At 47.0% G+C, this 21,706-nt stretch overlaps 11 protein-coding genes across 11 annotated transcripts; 3 read left to right on the top strand and 8 right to left on the bottom strand.

The window, feature by feature from the left end:
* Positions 1-77: 77 nt before the first annotated feature.
* Positions 78-490, bottom strand: EJ05DRAFT_275965 (uncharacterized protein). Its single transcript, XM_033740393.1, has one exon. It carries the CDS (start codon positions 447-449, stop codon positions 135-137), a length of 315 nt encoding a protein of 104 aa, XP_033602670.1. The 5' UTR covers positions 450-490; the 3' UTR covers positions 78-134.
* A 509-nt stretch (positions 491-999) lies between these two features.
* Positions 1,000-1,778, bottom strand: EJ05DRAFT_508779 (uncharacterized protein). The gene is made up of 2 exons (XM_033748035.1): positions 1,392-1,778; positions 1,000-1,326 (listed from the first exon to the last, which is right to left on the bottom strand). Exons 1-2 carry the CDS (start codon positions 1,668-1,670, stop codon positions 1,171-1,173), a joined length of 435 nt encoding a protein of 144 aa, XP_033602669.1. The 5' UTR covers positions 1,671-1,778; the 3' UTR covers positions 1,000-1,170.
* A 992-nt stretch (positions 1,779-2,770) lies between these two features.
* Positions 2,771-4,423, top strand: EJ05DRAFT_508778 (FAD-binding domain-containing protein; the record flags this gene model as incomplete). The annotated part of the gene is made up of 3 exons (XM_033748034.1): positions 2,771-3,129; positions 3,178-3,392; positions 3,441-4,423. The coding sequence occupies 3 exons, from the start codon at positions 2,771-2,773 to the stop codon at positions 4,421-4,423; spliced, it is 1,557 nt and encodes a 518-aa protein (XP_033602668.1).
* Positions 4,424-4,551: 128 nt separating this feature from the next.
* Positions 4,552-5,599, top strand: EJ05DRAFT_474109 (uncharacterized protein; the record flags this gene model as incomplete). The annotated part of the gene is made up of 2 exons (XM_033743538.1): positions 4,552-4,681; positions 4,756-5,599. Coding segments are annotated over exons 1-2 (689 nt in total), but the record flags the coding sequence as incomplete, so codon positions are not given.
* Positions 5,600-5,884: 285 nt separating this feature from the next.
* Positions 5,885-7,219, top strand: EJ05DRAFT_462279 (MFS general substrate transporter; the record flags this gene model as incomplete). Its single annotated transcript, XM_033742678.1, has 2 exons — positions 5,885-6,424; positions 6,475-7,219. Exons 1-2 carry the CDS (start codon positions 6,168-6,170, stop codon positions 7,217-7,219), a joined length of 1,002 nt encoding a protein of 333 aa, XP_033602666.1. The 5' UTR covers positions 5,885-6,167.
* Positions 7,220-7,517: 298 nt separating this feature from the next.
* EJ05DRAFT_498181 (uncharacterized protein) lies at positions 7,518-7,939 on the bottom strand (the record flags this gene model as incomplete). The annotated part of the gene is made up of 2 exons (XM_033746647.1): positions 7,518-7,567; positions 7,618-7,939. 2 exons carry the CDS (start codon positions 7,937-7,939, stop codon positions 7,518-7,520), a joined length of 372 nt encoding a protein of 123 aa, XP_033602665.1.
* Positions 7,940-8,192: 253 nt separating this feature from the next.
* Positions 8,193-9,070, bottom strand: EJ05DRAFT_275882 (uncharacterized protein). The gene is made up of 2 exons (XM_033740391.1): positions 8,577-9,070; positions 8,193-8,524 (listed from the first exon to the last, which is right to left on the bottom strand). The coding sequence occupies exons 1-2, from the start codon at positions 8,884-8,886 to the stop codon at positions 8,316-8,318; spliced, it is 519 nt and encodes a 172-aa protein (XP_033602664.1). The 5' UTR covers positions 8,887-9,070; the 3' UTR covers positions 8,193-8,315.
* Positions 9,071-10,412: 1,342 nt separating this feature from the next.
* Positions 10,413-12,239, bottom strand: EJ05DRAFT_525317 (uncharacterized protein; the record flags this gene model as incomplete). The annotated part of the gene is made up of 3 exons (XM_033748842.1): positions 10,413-11,259; positions 12,071-12,096; positions 12,209-12,239. The coding sequence occupies 3 exons, from the start codon at positions 12,237-12,239 to the stop codon at positions 10,711-10,713; spliced, it is 606 nt and encodes a 201-aa protein (XP_033602663.1). The 3' UTR covers positions 10,413-10,710.
* Positions 12,240-12,912: 673 nt separating this feature from the next.
* Positions 12,913-13,647, bottom strand: EJ05DRAFT_483979 (uncharacterized protein; the record flags this gene model as incomplete). Its single annotated transcript, XM_033745302.1, has 2 exons — positions 12,913-13,015; positions 13,067-13,647. The coding sequence occupies 2 exons, from the start codon at positions 13,645-13,647 to the stop codon at positions 12,913-12,915; spliced, it is 684 nt and encodes a 227-aa protein (XP_033602662.1).
* A 3,268-nt stretch (positions 13,648-16,915) lies between these two features.
* EJ05DRAFT_508772 (uncharacterized protein) lies at positions 16,916-18,585 on the bottom strand. Its single transcript, XM_033748033.1, has 3 exons — positions 18,239-18,585; positions 17,933-18,189; positions 16,916-17,870 (listed from the first exon to the last, which is right to left on the bottom strand). The coding sequence occupies exons 2-3, from the start codon at positions 18,088-18,090 to the stop codon at positions 17,150-17,152; spliced, it is 879 nt and encodes a 292-aa protein (XP_033602661.1). The 5' UTR covers positions 18,091-18,189; positions 18,239-18,585; the 3' UTR covers positions 16,916-17,149.
* A 754-nt stretch (positions 18,586-19,339) lies between these two features.
* Positions 19,340-19,896, bottom strand: EJ05DRAFT_474103 (uncharacterized protein). Its single transcript, XM_033743537.1, has 2 exons — positions 19,735-19,896; positions 19,340-19,587 (listed from the first exon to the last, which is right to left on the bottom strand). Exons 1-2 carry the CDS (start codon positions 19,824-19,826, stop codon positions 19,455-19,457), a joined length of 225 nt encoding a protein of 74 aa, XP_033602660.1. The 5' UTR covers positions 19,827-19,896; the 3' UTR covers positions 19,340-19,454.
* Between the last annotated feature and the right edge of the window lie 1,810 nt (positions 19,897-21,706).

Genomic DNA, 21,706 nt, shown 5'->3' with positions numbered 1-21,706 from the left:
TGTGCCTAGGATCTGACACCGCTTGAGGGGTTGGCGTTGCATGTGGGCTTTGCCATCAAACGGTAGCCATATGCATATGTAATTGTCGAACTCTATTTCTGGCAGTGCTAGCTGGTTAGACCCCTCGAGGGTTCTTAATTCACGTGGGTTGAGATAAATCTAGATAGCGTTGTGTTTATTCTTTGCGTCGTAAGGTACGCTACTATGACTATCCATAATAGAAACACCCAAGGTGAGCGATCGATTACGGAAAACACGATGACGATCAAAAACTGGCATGGTTCACGGCAATACGGGAGTTTGGTGACGATAGGGCCGCATCGGACGGAACCTTGTCCTGAGCTAGCTAGCGGGATCGCTGCGCTAGAATTCGAATCGTTGTCGTCTTGATGATGGGAGCGAAAGATGCGCTTAGGGCATTTAACTGTCGTGTAATTTAGACGAAGCATATCTTTGGGGTGATGTTTTCGAGCCTGAGGAGTGAGTAATGTGATGGTAGATAACTGTCGAGCTCGGGGAAAGTGCGAACTGAGAACGACATTAAACAGCCGGAGCTTGGTCCGAAGTGGGAGGAGCGGGCCGTTCCGTGATAACTCCGCTGTTAGCCGTCCTTGTTTGCAAACTAGCCTCTTTCAAAGCTCCGGCTACTACACCGGACAAACACAGTAAACCCAAGATCAAAGAGATGTTATATGCTGTTATATCACGAGTTTATAGAATTAAAATTTTCACACTGTATCTATGCTAGCTTGTCAATTTTGACGCCTATAGTGACTGACCCTGTAGTGTCTGTATCGAGCACAGATGCGGAAGAAGCACAAGGCTCCTTATTGCTCGCCGAGCAGTGTATATATAACAGTTATTGGTATTGTACTCGGAGTAAGGCTAATCGATTAAAGAGCCCTTGAATTAGAGCTTTCATGGAGGATGAGGCTACCAATGTCGCTGATGTCTCACTCCTCGTCTGTCAGCCAAGGTTTGACACGCAGTATAGTTAATCACCCTTGATTACGCACTTTGCTATGGTACCGTGGGTTAGTATGCTTGATATGTATGATAGTACACCTCCCATGGAGAACTCCGAACGCTAAACCTCCTTATCGCTCGGTCCTATACCAATATCATAACTCCCACTGCTTGATATCAGCCCTCATTTTGAGTCTCCTGCTCCTAGTCATTCTTGGCCCTATTCCGACCTCCACTCGTCTTCCCCCTCGAACTTTCTTGCCCACTGCTCTCCCTCTTTGAGCCTTCTGCGCCATTATCACTTGGGTCTCCCGGTTGACTCGCTTCATGATTGGCCGGACTGACGTTCAACGATGAATCCTGTGGAAATCAGTACCTCGTAGAACATGAGAATCTCCTTGATCACCCATTAAGAGTGCCACTACCTTGCCATGTTCCTTTTCGGCCTGTGCCTCCTCCGTCTCAGGTCTGGTTGTACTCGGATCGAAAGCCGCGCTCTCGTCGGCTGCTCCACTATCGGATCCTGTTTTTGAATATTCGGAGGAGTCAGTCTGCATACTGTCTTTGTCCATCAGGTCGTCTTTCTTGCTCGCGAGTACGGCGGTGGAGGACTGGAATGGACGGACTAGGGTGAGTTGTGCTCGTGTTGGACGCTGGACGGAGAGGCGCATTGGAATGCGTAGGGTGCGTGCGATGAAGGACATCGTGGTGTGATATGAATTATGGTTGGATTTGCGTGTATCAAAGGTAATACACTGCAAAAGAAATTGAAGTGGAGATGCCTATCGAATTGAAGCTTGGCCTTAGCCCAGTGTAATCCCGATATGATGGTGAATTGACGTCATGCCTGTAGCTTTGCTTGTTTGTGGCCTGAGGCATCAGTATATCCATACGGTACGTGCGCCTTGCACACTAGCTCTTCATTTGTGAGACATCGTTTCGCAGGCCTTCGTCAGCCATGTAATTACCACATGGATCCAGTGGCACAGTTTAGGCACGCAAGTACATCCATGTCGGTAAAGGTTGCTTCCGCGTGCCGCAGCATGCAGAGAATACACACGTGCATAAATAACTACCATAAGGAATACGCGCGGGATAGTGAATGCTCGAGCACAATCAGTCACATCATTAGTCTTACGGACGAGTAAGTGTTCAATACCGGATCTTTCGGATGCCGATAAACGGTCGCTCCTACTACACCCTAAGATACCCGTTAAACTTTTGTGCCGCCGTGTCGCGAAGAGGCAATGTATGCGAGCTTCAACATTGCTATCGTGACCAGAGCTTGAGAGCTATTCCAAAGTTTTAGGATTTTGCACGACACGGTTACGGTTCACAACTTTCAAATCACGGCTTGCACACGCAGAACGAGTCACGCGTCGACTCGTGTTCTCTGTATGGATGAAACTATCTGGTCCAACCTACAGTGTACACGATGTTGAACAGTCCAATGTGCATTGGTGAAGAATCATGTTGGTTGTTGCCGACCGAAATTAGCATCTTTAGACTTCACCACATAGATGACCTACAAGCGGCGCGGACGCACATGCACATGAGGCTGGAGTTACGGGCATGCACCGTTTTGTCTACAACACAGACCATAGGGGAATTGGCGTGTCATAGCATGGTGTTCGGGCCAAGGTGGTGCTTTTCCACTATCGTTTTAGGCAGGCATGTAGTATGTGAAGGCCGGAAGAGTAACGCCGGGGGCCTACCTATAAATTTATCATTCTTGATGTGGACTTTTCCAACATAGTGCCAGCCGCGCGAACGTATTCTTCTTCTACCTATCTTTTCCTGCAAGATGCATTTCTCCTCGATCATCGCGAGTTCCTTGGTTGGATGGACAGCCCATGCTGCATCTATCACGAAAGTCGTCGCTCGAGATAACCCTTCTGCGGAATTCGCCGAAACCTTGTTGAAGCAGTCCAAATCATGCTGCAACGTCATGGACCAGTTTCTTCCTGGAAAGGTTCTGTTTCCTGACAATGCGCTCTACGCGACGTCTCAGCAATCCTTCTGGTCGATGCAAGAAGTGGACCTCACACCAACATGCATTGTATCTCCTTCTTCAGCAAATGATGTGGCTGTTGGTGTCCTTATCTTGAGTGTTGGAGACAAGCTAGGTATCACGGACTGCAACTTCGCTGTGCGTAGCGGAGGGTAAGTCCAGAAGTGTATGGTGGTCTGGTGATCTACTGACAAACGTAGACATACACCATGGGGTGGTGCTGCGAACATCGACGAAGGTGTGACATTCGATCTACAGAGTCTCAATCAGGTCGACATTGCGTCAGATCGAAAGACTGCGTCCATAGGGCCTGGGAACAGATGGAGAAACATTTACCCCAAACTCGACGCTGTTGGACTTGCTATGGTCGGTGGGCGCGTGGCTCCCGTAGGTGCAGGTGGTTTGATCCTTGGAGGTAAGCAGAATCCAATCCCACGATCATGAACAGAGCTGAGGGCAGTAGGGGGCATCTCGTATTTCTCTCCGCGGAAAGGATTCTCATGCGACAATGTTGTAAACTTCCAAGTAGTCGTTGCACCTGGTGTTATCCTCGATGCCAACAAAGACAAGAACGCGGATTTGTTCAAGGCTCTGAAGGGCGGTTCCAACAATTTCGGTATTGTTACTCGCTTTGACGTGAGCATTTTCGAGCAAGGCGAGCTTTGGGGTGGTACTGTCATAACAGATGTCAGCCAGATGGACAAGATCAATGAATTCTTCGAGGGATTTGCCGCGAGCGATGGTTACGATGAGTATGCATCTTTGATAACCACCTACGGATTCTCGAATACGTCATCACCTTGGGTACACTCTTCGAACGTCATCTACACCAAGCCTGAGGAAAATCCACCCGTATACAGAGGTCTCACATCCCTGCCACAGCTGCTCAATACCACAAGGATTAGTACTTTGGCGCCTTTGACAGAGGAGATTGCTGCTAGTACAGAGGTTGCCATGCAAGGAAGATATTACTTCTCGACTTTAAGCTACATCAACAGTGCTGCATACATGAAAGCTTTTTTCGAGCTTTGTGATGAGTGGCAAAAGACTGTTAGTGATGTTGAAGGCCTTTTTGGAGCCGTAACATATCAGCCGATACCAAAAGCTATCACCTCGAAGGGCGCGAAACAAGGTGGCAACGTACTTGGGCTTGACAATGCTCCAGATATTGTTAACGCATTACTTGGTGTTTCTTGGGCCAACAAAGCAGACGATGAGAGGATCAACGCGAGCTTGAAAGACCTTTACACCAAGGCCAAGGCCAAGTGTGTCGAGATGGAGGTCGATCACCCGTACGTCTACCTCAATTACGCGTTGCCTTGGGACAAGCCAATTGCGGGTTATGGAGAGGCCAATGTGGCTTTCTTGAAAAAGACGTCAAAGAAATATGACTATGCAGGTCTCTTCCAGAGAAGATGCCCGGGAGGCTTCAAGCTTGACGACTGATAACCGATAAAGGAGGTCACAAAGGTTGGTTGACCTGGGCACTGTTCGTAGCCCAATTAGGACTAGCATTTCTACACTCCCTGAAACCCTAGCAATTATGATACAATCCAAGCTTTCTCACCTGGGCACAACCGCACAGCCTCTGTGTAATAAGTGAAACTTGCCTTTTAAATTTCCCAAACTTTATAGCATCCCAATCATAACCAGTCTCACTTCATTATGATTGAAGCTGTCGTTGCTGGAAGCACTGGCCTGGTTGTAAGCCTTCCAAGCTCTAGCCTACAAAACAAAAGCGTTCGTCATCATCAGACATCCTGACCGCTTTTATATAGGGCTCACACATTTTGTCCACTCTCATTACCTCTACATCGACCACAAAAGTCAGTGCATATACTCGCCGCGACCTTCCTCAACAATCCCCCAAGCTCACCCCTCTGCTCTCCGCCGATACCCACACATGGCCATCGCTCTTCCCGCGCCAGAGCAAGCCTGTCGTGCTCTTCTCCGGCCTTGGCACGACGCGTGCACAAGCCGGTAGCACAGATGCACAATACAAAGTTGACCACGATCTAAATCTAGAGCTCGCAAAGGCTGCAAAAGAGGCAGGCGTGAAAGTATACGTTCTCATCTCGACATCAGGTGCAAATACCAATAGCATGATGTTCTACCCGAAGATGAAAGGACAATTGGAAGAGGATATCAAGGCATTGGAGTTTGAGCACACCGTCATTCTCAGGCCGGGACTGATCGTGGGAGACCGGACGGATAGCAGGCCTGCTGAGGCGGCCATCAGACATATTGCAAGAGCTGCTGGCAAGTTTGGAGATGGTATGAAGGATTTCTGGGCGCAAGATGCTGACGTTATTGCAAAAGCTGCGGTTCACGCAGGGATGCAATGTCTCGAGGGAAAGAAGACTGAGAAAGGTACTTGGCTTGTGGGTCAGTCTGATATTATCAGACTTGGGAGAACAGAGTGGAATGAGTAAAATGTGCAGATTCAGGACAGCTGGGTCGCATGGCGGTACTTTCTTCGTGTGGCGACTGTCTCATCTGTAATTCTTTTGGTCACATTGTACCATCATGTTAAACCTTGCTAGATACCCAACGAATGCTCTGTATATCTATCTATTCGCATATCGCACTATTTGTCAGTACAAAATAATTACAGGCTGCGACCCATACTGATAAGCTCAGACGTCTCAATCTAGCCTTCTCTAATGGTGAAGCCGAGCCAGCTCAAGGCCAAACACCTGAATACAGATCCTATCTTAACATATCCGGCAAAGCATCATACCGCATGTATCAAACCCCACGTAAGCCAAACGCCCATTGGCGAGTCGATCATCGGTTCCCAATAATGACGAGTGAATAATATGGATAAGTTTTGTCAACGCTTGGCTGCATCTATAAGCTATTGATCAATCCAGCTACTCTTTTCTGGCGTGCTCCTTTAAGCTAACCGTTGAGGATCGTTTATCTCATTAGAGCTCATTGGAGGGACCCGGTATTCTTGCCGATGCCACTACCAGTCGTGCGGCACAGGGATTCAGATAACGTGAACATGATAGCCGGGAAATTTATCATTTCTGGAGATCTAGTCCACACGACCAGGATCCCTATCAGGCAATGATGTACACCCTGGCCGGCACTTTACCTATAGAAACAAGAAGCCCAGCTACCACCCGAAGATGTTTGAGAATTTGTATTCACTCGCCGCACGTGACCAATCCAGCACATCGGAATCATGAACGCAGCGGATACTTCAACGCCCATCGCCCCTGTACAATCACATCTAATCTTTGGTGGTCTGGTAGCTTGGGGTATCAGTCACGCTACATCGAGATTTGCAACCTGGAGGATATTCTTCCTTTGCATTGGCCTCCTCACCATCATCGTTGGTGGGTTGGTTTGCCATTTATTGCCTGATAGCCCGGTTAAGGCAAGACGGTTCACGGAGTCCGAGAAAGTGGCTGCGCTGTTACGAGTAAAGGAGAATCAAAGGTGAGTCTAGGGCTCTTGGATGTGTAGAGAAACGTGGCTGATGACTTAAGTGGCACTCAAAACGCCGTGATTAAAAAAGATCAGATACTTGAAGCATTCACCGACATCCGCGTTTGGCTCATTTTCATCTCCACCCTCCTCTCTAGCATCCCCAACGGCGGCCTCTCCATCTTTAACAATATCCTGCTCACAACTTTTGGCTACACAAACCAACAAGCCCTGATCTTCGATATCCCCCAGGGTGCTGTCGGTATTGTTTTCGTCCTACTCACAGGTTACCTCAGCGACAAATGGGGTGACCGCAGTATTACCATGCTCGTCTGTATACTGCCCACCATCCTCGCTGCAGGCCTCATGTACGGCTTCGTCGCTGAAGACGGAACACCCCTGAACAAACCTGCACTGCTTGCAGGAAGTATCCTTAGTGGGACATTTGGCGCAGCATTCATGCTGAGCCTTGCGTGGAACGCGAGTAACATCGCTGGACACTCCAAAAAAGTTGTCACATACGCACTGACACTTGTCGGATTCTGCATAGGCAACATTCTAGGTACACAGACGTTTCAGGACGATGAGGCGCCGGGCTACAGTAGTGGCAAGGTGAGTGTAATGGCGACACTGTCTGCGCTAATAGTAGTAATCATCGGGCTGAGGTTATATAATGATCATCTTAACAGGGTCAATGAGAGGACTCTGGAGGCAATGGGCGAGGCGGATAGGGAGGCCTTGAGAGAGCAGATGGCTTTTGCGGATCTCAGCGACCGCAGAAATCCGTTCTTTAAGTATACGCACTAAGGGGTACAAACAACTTGTTCTTCACCTGGGACTTGGATAGAGTCAGGTTTACTACGAATCAAAACGATTCTGCATGCTCGCCCAATAGTATGGCATAATATCTCTCGCTACCTAGTCTCACCGAGCCGCGAGGGAACTCCTAAGCTCTATTATTCTGCCAGTCTCTCAGAGGTGGACCGTAATCTAGTCGCGTGCGTTTGTACTCATCATCGCCTGTATGCAGCTAACCACAAGGTAACGATAGTAGTTATAGCCCCAATATAAAACCTCTAGCGACCCGTAATTGATCCTAATTTACCTATAGGAGCAGCTGTAGTTCCCTTGAGTATAGAGTATGGTTTTCATGCACTGGATATGTTAGCGATTCTAACGATAGCCAGCGGAGCACACAAACTTACCCAAGACGTATCTTGTAGAGTCAATAATCCATACTGACATCCTTCGAATCATTCGGGCGATCCAAGGTGCATGTGTAGAATTAGGCAGAAGACCACGAAGGATCTTAGGAAATATATGCTCAAGTAAGGTCATGGTTGATAGATCTGCTGCGATGAACCCAGGGAATAAGGCATTCTCTCCTTGGTCACATGTGACTTCACTCTCATAGTCGAACAAAGTGATGACTTTGTGGTACAGAAACCTGCAATGAGTGATGATGCCTGTGTATTGCCACTCTTTGAACATTTCAGAAAGCAGAATTCCACTTAGGAACACATTCATAGTCCATCTACTTTGGAATATTAACCTATTATCACTACTATTTAACTAAAAGTGGTTTGAGTACACACCCTAATGATTATATTCCAAGCTATACCTCTGAGTGGGCGTGCCTAGACATATATCTAGGCTAGTTTTCTCACTTTTAATAGATTAATACTTCTGGTGGACCTCTTGACGCAAACTTTCGGTGTTTATAAAGAGAACAACAGCCTTGTTAATAGAAACCTACGATCAAGTTCCCAAAAATCCAGAACTGAGTCCCCAATCATTCAAACCAATTCGCAATTTTCATTGTCGTACGCTGTGATCTTGACTGACAATTCTATCAGCCTGCTATCAGTTCCGACGGCGCTTGCGGGCTGCGAGACGTCTCTCTTCAATCTTTGTCATTGTTGCACTTCTCGCCAACTCTGCGACCTGTGCCTGTGGCAAGTCGTCTCCGAATGCGTCTGTTCCATAGCCAACGACGTTGAACGTGCTTGTTCTTATCACGTTCATCTGCGCTCTCTCCCTTGAACCATTCAAAGCGGTGTGGGAAGCCTAGACGATCTTGAAGAATCTGTGTATCTATGCGCTTACCGATCTCTGTATACGCTGTTAGCATAGGATCATGGGTGATAGACAGGCTGTTACATACTAAGCTGTTGCTCAGCAGTCCCAAGATTCCCCCGATTACGAGCTGGAATGGAATGGTAGGTCCTCGCAAAGACCTCATTTATGAGATCATAAGGAGTCACCAAGGAGTCCTCTGCAGGAGCTAGTGCTTTGCAATAAACACCATAAAATGCACCGACCTTATCTCTACAGATGGATGGCCAGTATTCCTGGCTAGGGTCTAGGTCTTCAAACTTAACTCGAGTGATCGAGTATGACACCACCTTGCTGGAGCATTCGCACAGAGTGATGTTTGTCCGTGCGATTTTGAGGGAAGTCTGGTGACGCTCCATTGACGATCGGTCGAAAGGATCTACCTATAGGCCTTGGCGACTGAACTTGACGCTGTGAAGCGTTCTTAAAAAGATTTGTTCTGGTAAATCGTGTAGATGATTCCATGGCGATCATCATCATCAACTTTCTGTAATGAACGGCATCGTCACCATGTCTCCACGACTCCATGGCGATCATCATCATCATCATTCTCTTTGTAATGAACGGCATCGTCACCATGTTTCCACGACTCCAACGGCATCGTAACCATGTCTCCACGACTCCAACGGCATCGTCACCATGGCCCACGACTCCAACGAACATTGATAACCGTCCTTGCGTCCACTTCTATTTGTCCCTGTACCTCCTGGTCGTCCTCTATATTGTTGTTAACTTTGAAAAGCTGAACGGCGTTTCGCTAACGTACTACGCTCGTAAATGTGCTTCTTGCGATCAAATCTGCATAGATACCCGTGTAATCGAATCCGTACGCCAGACCTGTCATCATTGTCTCTCCCCTCTATGCTCGCAACAACAAGGAACGACACTTCATATGCCCCTTTATCGTTCACCGCCTTTACCCGGATACCTCGTGGCATCTGCTGAATTTTGACCATCGCAAAACTTATCAGCTCATTGCGTAGTTTTATTGGAAAGTTGGCCGGATTCGTGCTGTGTAGTTGATCTAGCATGATCAACAATAGCGAGATAACCGCGTGGTCACACAAGAATAGCTCTTGTTCCGGAGAGTGTGGACAAAATTGATTGCAGGAATGAGTGGCTTCAAACGATAGTAGTGCGTTATTGAGATACAAAAGAGCTTCGTCAATTGAATGGTAGACATCCAATCCCAACGTCTTCTCGTGGCATCACATACTGAAGTCGGAGACACTGAGTCGTGCTGTAATTCAGAAGGCTAGCTTCGAGAAGCCTAGCCATGTTTTGCGCATAAGAGTCCCAAGGCACCTGAGACCTCCACTTTCATGGAAACAGCGAGGCGCTGCGGCTGTTCCTCAGCTACCGTTGGGCGGAGGCCGAACTTCCGGGGTGATCCCATGACTTTTGAGGTACAGAGCTCAACAATGAATTGAAACAACCTCGAATGACGGAGACATCTTGAATCTTGCTCAGTACTCCTCCATATGCTTAAGCTATGGCCGACTGACTTACTGTGGTCAGATGCACGACAGCAAAACAATTTCTTCTGAGACGCTTCATCCCTTTGCGATTGCAAATGCTGCCAAAGCATTCCCGCAAATGCTTCTGATAGGTGTGAAGCTGCCTCCTAAACATCATCTGCTTCATCAAAATGATACAGAAGAAGCGTAGTACGTTGCTTCACTGGATCCTGACGCTGAAGCTCCTCAGAGATCTTCATTGCTGCAAACCATATCTTTGTTATCACCCTTGTTTCTTCCGAACTAGATGTCAGGGTCTAACGATCTCGAGAGGTATTGTCATTGTTGAGATTGTAGCTGACATGTAACGGCTTCCTAAACCGTTTGCCACCGTAAAGACACAGCAAGTAGGGCCTGCCTGTGTGCCTGTGGTCATTTGATGGGATAATCAGATCTCCCGTAGACGTCCTCATGATGTTCTGTGATCGATCCATGTCGATCGACACGTCAGGCCACTCTTCGAAATCTTGATATGAACTTTTTTGATGCGGCCGCTACCACCAGTGCTTCCTCTAAGTAACTTAGGTTCACTCATCCTAAGTCAGACATCTTCCCATCTGTTCGAAATGCAACCCCTGGCAGCGCCTTGACGTGTGAGCTCACCATTTTTGTTGCGAGCTGCGTCAATGGAGTTCTCGCTTTGGCGATAGAATAACTGTCGGTTATCTACCCAAAGTTCCAGTGAAACTCAGAGGCTTCGATAGGAACGTGATAGCCATCCTGGTACATGATCATGGCACCAAGCTTCTTCACTTCGCCATGTTGATCTGTCTGGTTCAATAAACCAGCTTTGCTTGTATCTCCAAGCCCAAGGTGTCGGAGCTGCAACAAAGTTCCGAGGTTTACCATGTCAATAACACCGAGCTTCTCCTTGTTCCATCTGAATCCGATGTACCCTAACAGCGTTGGCAATGGGTTGACCTGTATAGTGGGGTGGACGACTTCGATTTCGATAAAATTCTTGTTGTTGCCCCGTGATGAGGTTTTCAACTCAGATAACGGACTGTCTGGAGAATAGTTGGCTGAAAATCCGCCAGGGACGTTGAAGATTCTCGTTTGTGGTGTTGGAGACCGGGTCAGCCTAGAGTTTCCAGAGACTTTTTTGATCAGACTGTTCTCGGCGACGGATGAAACTATGGGCGGATCGGTTGGTTCGGCAGTCAGGGCCGATGAGCTGATCGTGCGAGATTGTGATCGACGAGAGGTTGGTATAATCTGGTCGAGGTCCAAAGATTAAAGCTCTTTTCTGGACACACGTTTTTGACATTTTTTATCTTTTGAAGTGGTAATATCTCCCGAATTAATTGCTAGAAGTAGTTTTGAGGATATGAAGGGGACAACCAAAGGAAGCCTACGTTGTCAGTGCCGGGGCTCGCGGCGGGGACATAATCGTCAAATTTTCAGCTACCAGATGCCGAGTGCAGTAATCAGTGGGTGCTCCACTTTAGACGGCTCTATCGTAAACGTTTCGGTAGACAATAAGCACCCACTGAGTACTGCACTCGGCAGACGTGACGTGGAAAATAGGTTGAATTTGGAGTTTTCGTCGACGAAATGGAAAGAACTCTAGGATGCGCTACCTGTTGAGAGGTGAAGTGAGCGAGGTGAAGTGAGCGAGGTGAAGTGACTCGAGTAAGCGATGACTGCGGCGTTCAGTTCGGCGTTTAATGCCCACGTTATTTAAGGTGAATCTGTTTACAAGTTGGAGAAACCAGATGAGACAATCTAGACCCTTTGTAGCTTAGTGGATTGATATTGAGGTGAAAGCACTATAGTTCTTTGTTCCATGACTCAATCCTAGGTGAATATCAGATATTGCCCACGGCATAGGAGATGAAAAGTCATCAATGCCAACTTGATTAATTTCTCAAGAGGAAATCCAATGAGTGAAGCATGGAAGAGACCCAGAAGACCTGATTGTTATAGATTATCGAAATCTCAACTTTGATTGGACCGCCTCTATCGTTGCTCAACACTCGTCTATCCTCATGTTTCGATGCATTGCGTAAGTTTGAACCCAACATACGTATGAAGAAACATCTTCGACGTGAACTGAATACGTTTCATTGGTAAAGTATTAGCTCTACAACATCTTTAGTATCGAGTAACTCATTTGGACGTCCAGTGAGAGTCGCATTGAGGTCCATGTCCACCAGAGACGTACGACATATCACTCCGCCGGACGTAGCCGACATGTTTGTACGGATTCCTCGCTTGTACTGTAATATGATATCAATCATCATTGGCCCAAGACACGGTCTAGGTCACATGCGCTGTTACTTGTATATTGTAGTCTCGAGCTCGATCCTGCATCGAGGATCCACTAGTTCGAAATTCGACGAAGCGAGCTAAGCCTTTACGTGGCGACAAAACTCACACCTTAATTTTGTAGGGCACTTCTAGCAAGACCATATCCGAGCTTGGAATCATCTTGTCTGAGCTGCTTTTATATCATGGAATGAGGATGAAAAGAAAAGAACATAGGACAAGCTCAGCCAGCGCTGACGTTGGAAATGGACGCTGGAAAATTGATCGGCAACGTATGACATCAAGCTGCATACCTATAGCAACTTCATTAGCTCTGATATCCCCCAGCTTCTACTCATAGCAACTTAGGACACACCAGTATTCATGTTGGGCTTTCAATCATTTCAGTAGTACCACATTTATCAATTTCTACACCATAACGGAAATATTTGGATAAGAAATTCGTCATCACCGTGGTTCGGTCCACAGGTTGATCGTAGATATTGCTCACAGTCGAACACGACGCCGAGGGAATGGAACATGCCATTCTTGGATGGGGGAAAACATCAAGAGTCATGATACATAGGTCATCACATGCTACCATGAGATTGTCGAAACGCTTCATGAAAGGCGTGTCATGCCAACAGCCCTTTGAAGAGGTGGTGGATACCCTCCGTTGTCAATCGCCTTCCTGGCACTCATATGAGTCGCAGGACCAGTGTATCTGTTGAGTGAGTCAGTATGTGTTGACTTAGCAACTGATTGTTGTACTTACCGTCCATCGAAGTCCATATGGCCTTGTGCAACGCCACTGTTGATAGCCGCTCTGGCACCTAGCATGGAGGCACCGGCACTCATCTTCGTAGCATTGGCACTCTGCAATGTCGCTCGAGCACTTTTGGTCACTGCCGCAGCACTTTTCTCCGTCGCTCGTGCTGAGCGCCCAGTCTGCTTCACCGCCATTGCGGATGGCACAAGGGAGGCGATAGTAGCGATGGTTGCGAGCCCGGTCCACAAAGATTTCTTGTTGTACCAAGACTTTTCTTCTTTGGTGGCGACATCTTCAGTGTGGCGGCGTCTGGAGACAGATCTTGGCCTGTGGTGCCGACGGCGTGACCGTGACCGGGTACGCAGTGGAGAGGGAGAATCTGATGAAGAATCACTGGATATAATGGAACTTGGTCTTCGGCGTCTAGAACGCCCACGGTGTGCTGGATAGTAGCTTCGAGGGTAATCGGAGGATGCGGCACGCGGAGAGGAGTCGTATCTGCTGTCATAGTATGTGTCGCTTTGGGAGAAGTGCTTGGACCGGGCGTCCTCGCCACCTAGCGAGTTCGGATGATATGAGGAAGTCATTATGTTGAAAATTTGCCCCCTATATCCAGAGCTTAGTTCTGTTTGGCAACTCGACACTGGAAAATTTAGTCTCGAGTGTGTGTACAGCTTTGAAGGGCTGACAACGCTTATTTATAGTATAAGAGTAAATCCCAATGACGCATGTGGAGGCAGTATCGGGTCCTCTCAGCGCCGCAAAGTATTTTTATGGGACTAGGGTCATGTATACAACACAGGCTCACCCATGTAAAACTACAACCCAACTGAGGTAGCTTCGCCACGTCGCCGAATTAGCACGTTATTGACAACATCAGATTATAGTAGAATTTCATTCATATGAACAAGTGATAATAACAGAAGTAGGTAGTAGTGGCATCATGTGCTTTGCTACATCCGGAAATGGTGAATACATTGTAACCAGACATCAGGGGGTCGTTAAGCTTCCCAACTTCGTTCCGTTCCGTAGAGGTCACGTAAATTGTACGATAAGGGTTCCACGGAAGTGAGGCGCGAGTGGGTGCTTTGGACGGACCGAGCAGCCTTTGTACCCAATTCAACATGGGAGTCCCTGAACGGGCCGTTTATATCGGTCCGTGCGCTCCCTTTTGCACATCAGACCATCTCGATCCCCGCACGATCGGACCAGTTTCCACGATTGCTACGATGCATTCGACCAGGGTCGCTAATCCTTCCGAGAGGCTGAGCGGTATCTTACACACAGGACCGTTGCTACAACCCCTGCAGCATATTTCATCTCATGATATGTCGTCATTGGCCTGCGCAAACCTCATGAATTTGTCCTCATCACGCCGTATTTCCCTGAGTCAAACTCTGAATCATTTTATTATAAGTAAGTGTGTTCATTCACACCTACAAGCTCGTGTGATCCGTAGTATTTTGTCTTAATTCAATCTGAGTCATTGCTAGTGCCGTAATCTGCTGTGAGCGCACACGTCAATCGGCACATACAAACCTTGAACTCTCGTGCCAAGCACATTCCATATTTATCAGTTTCAATCAGACCAATTCAATCCCAATCAGCTTCTGTCAGCTCCCAGGCTTTTCTCAAGATGTCTGGCAAAATCCTCGTTACCCTGCTGTCACTTTGCATGGTGATAGGATGTCTGAAATGCTTCAGATCCGGAACAAGACACCATAGTTGATAGGTGTAGTGAGGTGGATGCCATCTTATTCTCACTAGCATAACGGAATTGAAATGAACGACGGTGATGTCTAAAGGTGCGTGGTGTCAAGTCTCTTCTCTCATAGCAACGAACCGTTATGTCAGAGTTGGCTAGTCTCCTTTGTGTTTCGTCCCTGAAAGTCGATCTAATGGACTATCTTTCACAGACATTGTGACAGCTCACAACACATATAAGCATCCCGTCGCTGCGAAACACGACTTTGCTACACCGTGAGCATTTCTAATCTCATTATCATCAGTTGAACCGCTCCCTTACACAATGATGATGCCTGCATCTGGGCATCTTCACCATTGCACGGCGACAGGTCTCCGATAATCTTATAGTTGCAGTTATCCTCTTTGTCTTTCTAAACATCTTACACATTGTTCTCGGTGTATGGAATTAAGATCCGGATCATTACACGACTATAATTACCGATAATGCTATACATCTTTCATCAGTACCACTCCCCTACTTCTGTCGATCTTTGACATGGTCTTTAATATGTACACCTATATGCCAAATGCTGTCTTTCATGATTTATCCTACGCTGTCACGAAAAGCGGCACAATCAAGCGTGAAGGGGTTATCCACAGAGATTATCCTAGCAAACGCCCACTTCAGACGGTGCAGTATGAGTTCATAGAGCAGCCATCCGACGTCATAAATGGAGTCATGCGTACGCGCCGCATTGCCAAGAGACTCATATCCTTGCAAACTTTAGACTGCGCCTTGAGGAGTGATATGATGCGTGTTGGGTACACCTTTCAACTCCAGGTAAAGTGTGCTATGCAGGTTACTTACGGTAAAAGTAGTGCTTAGAGAATGAGAGCGCAGAGACCCAACGCCTTCGGTGAAAATATGCCAGTAGATACTATCTTTACAAGGTAGAATAGACTATGGTTGGTGCTATCGGACAGCTCATAGGTCTTACCTTAAGATTGAAATTTGTGCCGTCATAGAATGAAGATCTTGGGGACAGCCTCAAAGCTCACATTCACCAGATCTTGTGCCTGTAAGATCCATGAAAAGCAAACTCATGGCTAAAGCAAGGAACCTAAGAACAGAGCCCTACTTGTGTATATATATTCAACATTTGGACCAGGTAAGAGCCTATCTGCTGTAAAGTACCGGAACATACATCAGGTTCTCTAGCTTTAGTATAGGGATGATGAGATCTATTAGTTGGAAGAGAACGGTATCATGGATGCTGTTAAGAGTGACTAATATACCGCTATGTGGCACTAGAGAATGCTAGACTAAGTATGCAGAGTGTATGGAAGACAGACGGCTGTTCTATAATTTTAGAGAGCGAATAGACGCAACAGGACTCTACGAATGTCAGACCGAAGGACCCAAAGCGATGATCATAACTAGGTTGACAAATATATTGAAGACGAGAGCAGTAGTAATGGTTGTATCACCAACAGAGGGAACTAAGCTGTGCGGCCATATTCTATGGCTTGGCCCTCTGTTATCCGTATGAACTTAACGATTACAGGGTATCATATTGTACTCATACACTACAGAGCTCTTGTCCCTCGCTACTGGTACCGCGAGTGAGTTATATGGGAATGCTCAAAATGCACCATGGGACACAATGTTTGAAGCCAGTTCCTACTACTTGGATACTACGATACCTATCTACATTTCGAGATATCGTATGATAATCCTCAACAGATCATAAAAGATTCAATGAAAACTCCACATCGTCAGACGGTGTGCTCTTATGGAGATCATGAAAGTTGTTGGTTCATTATGACTTTAAGCATGATCCTTTATTACTATGATATTAGCCACTCATAGACTTCTAAATAAAATTGAAATATTTTAGGAATGTATGATACCATGGTAACATAGATTTCCATGATATCCTATTCAAGATTCATGTATAAAATGAGGTTTGGATGACGTTTGGGGGTTAACAAAACGTCGTAACCTTCCCACAGGCATAACATTATGAATAGTTTTAGGGGAGAAGTACTCATCTACTTCATGAAGAGAGGAACTCAAAATAATTCATCGAGACTCAGAAGACCATGGTGCAATGTTAATAGGTATATAACTCTATTTGGGTCACCAGGATGTCAGTTTATCTTCGCGCTATCGAATGAATGAATTAAATTCTATCAGCTTATATGCGCGAGTTACAATATATAGTTACAAACAAACAACTTTTCGCGACCTTAATGGAGTCTAAAATAGCGCCTTCAACCTACTTCGGTTGTGCCCGCATGGTATTACCACGAAAGAGCACTTCTCGAAATTTCCAAAGTCTAGTTTTCAAATCTTACCCGCTGAGCACATGGCAATCTATACAATTCTGGAATCAACAAGCCTCAGTCAATAATGTCATACATCGTACTAAGACAACATGCCGATCCCTGTGAGGCATCGAAGCTTGATCCTAGCTCTGATGACACTGGGACATCACCGGGTCGAGCTTTGGCTGCCTGCTCTTTCGCTGCCCGCTCTGCCGCTGATCTCATGGTTCTTATGCCCGATGAGGTCCATGACGATGCCAGAAAAGAGGTTCGTCGATCTGCTATGCTATTATGTCTGCATTCATCCGCAGTGACTGCCATCGAGCTGTGGCGGAGAGCAGCAAGGCTAATCCAGGGACTATCAGTAGTGTAGAGAACAGAGTGTCGCTCTATGTTACTATGTTCAGGCGTGTCTAGTCTGCGCGGGTCGATCGTGCTTGTGCCAGGAGGATCGACTGCATTGGTCATGAGGCTACTTATTCCAGCTCCAACTCCCAACGTGGAAAAGTAAAGGTCCTCAAGTTGGTCCCACGATATCTCGTCACTCCGGTGTTGTTCGCTAGAGGCATTGTAGTTATTTATGACCTCTTGGCTGGTCTCGAATGACTGGTAGTCGCTAATTATGGCAGCAGGTGGGTGTGGTGTTGTATGATCACAGCCATCATGATCCTCGTCGCCAGGGTTCTCAGATTCCGTAGGGTCCTCAGAATCCTCAGGGCCATTAGAGTCGCCAATGCTATATTCAGCCCTTCTTTTCCAGCCCCATTTTTTAAATTGTTTGCGGTACTGGTCGATTCTGTTATGTGTCAGATCTGCCCGTCTGCCAGAACCTCCAGCTTAGGGTTATGTTAAACTCACGTAGCCTCAAAACCGTGTTTACTATTCATAGCAAGCACTATGTCCTTATATTTTATCTCGCTGCTGCAGTATAAGTCAGAGATAAGCTTTTTTTTCTGTTCCCATATATTTTCGGGTATTGGACGAGCATATGTCCGTTTCGAACCCGCAGAAGACATATCTCCTACCTCTTCACTGTGAATGAGGTGCGGTCTCTACCCAGATCATTTGACAGAAGTAGAGAGATCCATCTTTAAAAGGATTTAGGATGGTCAAGCCTAGGTAAAATGAGTACTGGCAAGATAAGGGAGTATACCGGTAACTGACAACTGTAGCGTGACATAACCCTGTGGTTTTCGTATGCAGTCGAGTGACAAGAAGAAAAAAAGAAAGCACTTGCCAAATAACCAATCAATGTTTGAGAAGCAGGTCGTTCAGACAATATGCGCGAAAGTACACGGTTGTTAGGAGCCCATTTCGCTAAGCAGGAATTGGCGCTGTCATCGTGCCCGACACGCATTGTCTATCTACATAATACCAAGGGGAGAAATAAGGTTCAGCCGCCCCGACCTGACTTCGTTGGGTAAAGGCAAGACGCTAATTAAAGATCCCTCTATTAGGAGTATATCGTCGTGCATGATATAGCTTGCAAAGCACGCTTTCGATCACAGGTTACTTTTTTCATGTTAGGCGCGACATTCCAACTAGATACCTTAATTACATCTATCTAGAGCGCTTGGACCAATTAGCCGGGTCCAATTATTGGCAACTGTCCATTTCTTCCAGAAGCTTCGGATCCGGATTCGGGTTTGCAACTTTGCACCCTCACTTCTGGCAAAAAATCGTGCGCCTTTCGATCAAAAACATAGGAGGTCCATGCAGTCCTCAGCCTTAGACTATTGAATAGAGATATATCTGTAATTACAATGCATACCTCCTTTTCATATGCGCCTTGGATCTCATCAGATCTGCATTGAATGTCATTGATCGCAAGTGCCACCGATGGGAGGCCTCACCACGCGCCACAATGGTAACTACCAGCAATGTTGCAGTTGTCAGCCTCAAAAAAGCTTACTGGCGGGATGGCAAAGACTATAGATGAGGCCCGTTGCGTACCGTGCTAAAGCATCCCGTGAAACTAGGTGCCCAGGATGGACCCATACGGGTAGACGACCCAGACCGGCGCGGTCTAGCTTATACCATCCATGTAGCCTCTGACTAGCCGATGTGATCTTTCCGTTGTCTATCATAGGCTGTAAAGGATGCAGAGGTTCGAAACTTGGTCGGATCTAGCTCGAAATGGCAGTCGGGGGTGTTAGAGTACCAGAGGCGACTGCTTATCGCCCATCTGATCGGACTAGACGGTCTGGTTAATAGGAATCGTAGAAGAAAGGCCAGGCTAGTCCTACTCTTCTTCAGATTGCTGCTCACCCTAAATGAGTACTCTCCTGCGCCCAATAAACGAAATACGAGCGTTGTATTGAGGGATACCAGGTGTGCCAATTCCACCAATGCTTTGGCGAGACTTACTTAGAACCAGACGTTACAAAGAGCTTAAGAAATCCCTAGTAGATGAGGTACCTGCCCATCCATCTATACCTTTCTCTGCACAACTCTCAGAACGGGTCATATGCGTAGAACTACCTATAAGAATTTGACAAATTCCCAAGAAAGAGGTTAGTATATGCGCATGATGCGTGCTAGGATTTGTAGGAGGAGCATAGCCCTAGCTAGCCACGTTGTGAGGCGAAACACTCCTGGAAGGGCTGACCCATAGGGGCGGGTACTTGTAATTGAGCGTAGTCTAATGTTGTGGTTCGCAGATCGGTCGACCGGCCCTCCAAGCGAAAGACGTAATCGAAGTACAGTAAATCCTACGAGGAATATGGATAAGGTTGCTGGGAAGCCAGGTCATTGCGTTCCGTAGTTGCTTGACAGTCCCCGTTCCGTCGATACATGAGAGCCTTCACGTGTTATACTGGGACCCACCACGTATGAATTTGAAATATCGATCATTCAGCTGTACCGAATTTTTGGATTCCGACTGTTGGCACATACGCGACATCACCAACAATATTTGGTACACTCCTGAACGGGAAGAGCGTATTACCAAAACGTTTCTGGCTGTGTAATAGGTTTTTGGCATGAGATTGAATGCTACGGCTCTCTGTGCTAAGACGGTCTGAACTTCACTACTAGCAATAAATGTTTGAATTGACTCTGACTCTAGCCCTCGCTTTCGCAAGTCCATTCACACACAGTCTATGCGCGCTCTCCATACGTTTTGTCCAAACGCGTTTTTCCTGCCCTGCGAGGTAACCGGGCTGTGCAGACGGTAAGCAGTCTCCAAAAGCGGCATCCGGTGTTAAGAGTCCTCGAGAACATGGTCCGTGGCTGGTAATTAGTCTCGTTGATCTGAATACCGCTCCCGGACCACCACTTGTTGCCGATCGAGCTCCTCAACATGCTTTGACCCTTGTAAGTCACGAAGTGGCTTCATGCAATCTATTTATTCGATGGCAGCGATGTTGTCTTGGTAGGTCCAGATCCAGAGCTGGACCGGGTTTTCATCCCTGTAAAGGGGTACTGAAGCAGTCGTCCCGGCTGCATGTATGTATTAGGATAATTTGGTGGCACTAATCCCTGCAAGTATCATGCGGAGACTTCACAGCACACTGATAGTAGATGTTGCTTGCTCCGAACTCACTAAGAGGACACCATTAGTGAGGTATAGCAAAGTTGAGGAAACAAATACTCACATATCTAGGTACTCGAAGCATGACTGCCTGCCAAAGATGGTCACGGAGATGATGAGTTGCATTGTACGAACAAGCATGGCTGGCACGATCAGGGCAGTTTGATAACTTGCCCAGGTCTCCTCACATGCTTAGACGTGTAAGTGAAAGATCCTGGATGTGTCCGAGTCTACTTTTCGAGATGAGTCTGACATGCCATTTGCTGGAGATCTTTAGAACATACTCTTATACCCATGGTGGTGAGTTTACTCTTGTTTGGAGCTGACATTCCCGCTCTTGATTCCTTATGATGCAGACATTGTTTCTGGCACGACGCTCGTCAGTCAAAAATGCAGCATGTAGCTTTACGAGAGCTACTTGAATCTCGCTCGAGATCAAGACAAGTCTTCTTCATTTGATGCTTTGTTAACTTCGTCAAAGGCATAAACGACGATCATACGGCATTGGTCCCAGCCGACGGTGAATCGACGCTGTCTATCCGGTGAGAATAATGCGTCTTAAACAAGCCACGCTCCTACCGCCAGCCAGGACCAGTCAGCTTGGCTGAAACCCTGGCAGAGCGAGGAATCAGCCAAGCTCGTTCCAAGAACGACTGTCGTAGCCATTCCGCGAGGTCTGGCTTGGCCTCCCAGTCCCATCGAGACCAAGAAGACAAATGGCAAAGGGCAGCTATGCGGGTTATCTTCGAAGAAGACTTGCGTCATGACATACTGGATGGTTTTTAGAATAGGATCAGAAAGAGTTTCTTTGAGGGCTTACAATATGAAGAAGCTTCGATGAAAAGGGACCACTCAGGAACGGCAAACACAGCTAGAAGGACTCTCATCCGGAGAGAGGTCACCAGCTCCTGATCTGAGTCATAGAAAAGATGAGTCGAGCAGGAGCTGGATGAGCACATCTATTGTGTGTCCTTGCTTGAAGATTGGTTAAACGCGGCTCCGCCAGCACTTGGAAGTTCTAGCGATGTCGCTAGCCAGCTCTGTACAGTGCAATGGGAAGGAAAACAGGTGCCCAGAAGAAGATCAGCTTCCACTCCAAG

The sequence above is a fragment of the Pseudovirgaria hyperparasitica genome (assembly GCF_010093815.1).
Source record: "Pseudovirgaria hyperparasitica strain CBS 121739 unplaced genomic scaffold EJ05scaffold_4, whole genome shotgun sequence".
Lineage (NCBI taxonomy): Eukaryota > Fungi > Ascomycota > Dothideomycetes > Acrospermales > Acrospermaceae > Pseudovirgaria > Pseudovirgaria hyperparasitica.
This window is presented reverse-complemented; position numbering and strand designations above follow the sequence as displayed.

Bases quoted from the DNA above. Each gene is read 5' to 3' on its own strand.
- EJ05DRAFT_508779 (XM_033748035.1), bottom strand. From the start codon at position 1,670: ATGTCCTTCATCGCACGCACCCTACGCATTCCAATGCGCCTCTCCGTC. The intron at 1,327-1,391 runs GTAGTGGCACTC...TGATTTCCACAG, and splicing joins CCGAAAAGGAACATGGCAAG to GATTCATCGTTGAACGTCAG.
- EJ05DRAFT_508772 (XM_033748033.1), bottom strand. From the start codon at position 18,090: ATGTCTTCTGCGGGTTCGAAACGGACATATGCTCGTCCAATACCCGAA. The intron at 17,871-17,932 runs GTGAGTTTAACA...GACACATAACAG, and splicing joins AAACACGGTTTTGAGGCTAC to AATCGACCAGTACCGCAAAC.
- EJ05DRAFT_275965 (XM_033740393.1), bottom strand. From the start codon at position 449: ATGCTTCGTCTAAATTACACGACAGTTAAATGCCCTAAGCGCATCTTT.
- EJ05DRAFT_474103 (XM_033743537.1), bottom strand. From the start codon at position 19,826: ATGACCTGGCTTCCCAGCAACCTTATCCATATTCCTCGTAGGATTTAC. The intron at 19,588-19,734 runs CTGCGAACCACA...GCATATACTAAC, and splicing joins TGGAGGGCCGGTCGACCGAT to CTCTTTCTTGGGAATTTGTC.
- EJ05DRAFT_275882 (XM_033740391.1), bottom strand. From the start codon at position 8,886: ATGGAGCGTCACCAGACTTCCCTCAAAATCGCACGGACAAACATCACT. The intron at 8,525-8,576 runs GTATGTAACAGC...CAGCGTATACAG, and splicing joins GACTGCTGAGCAACAGCTTA to AGATCGGTAAGCGCATAGAT.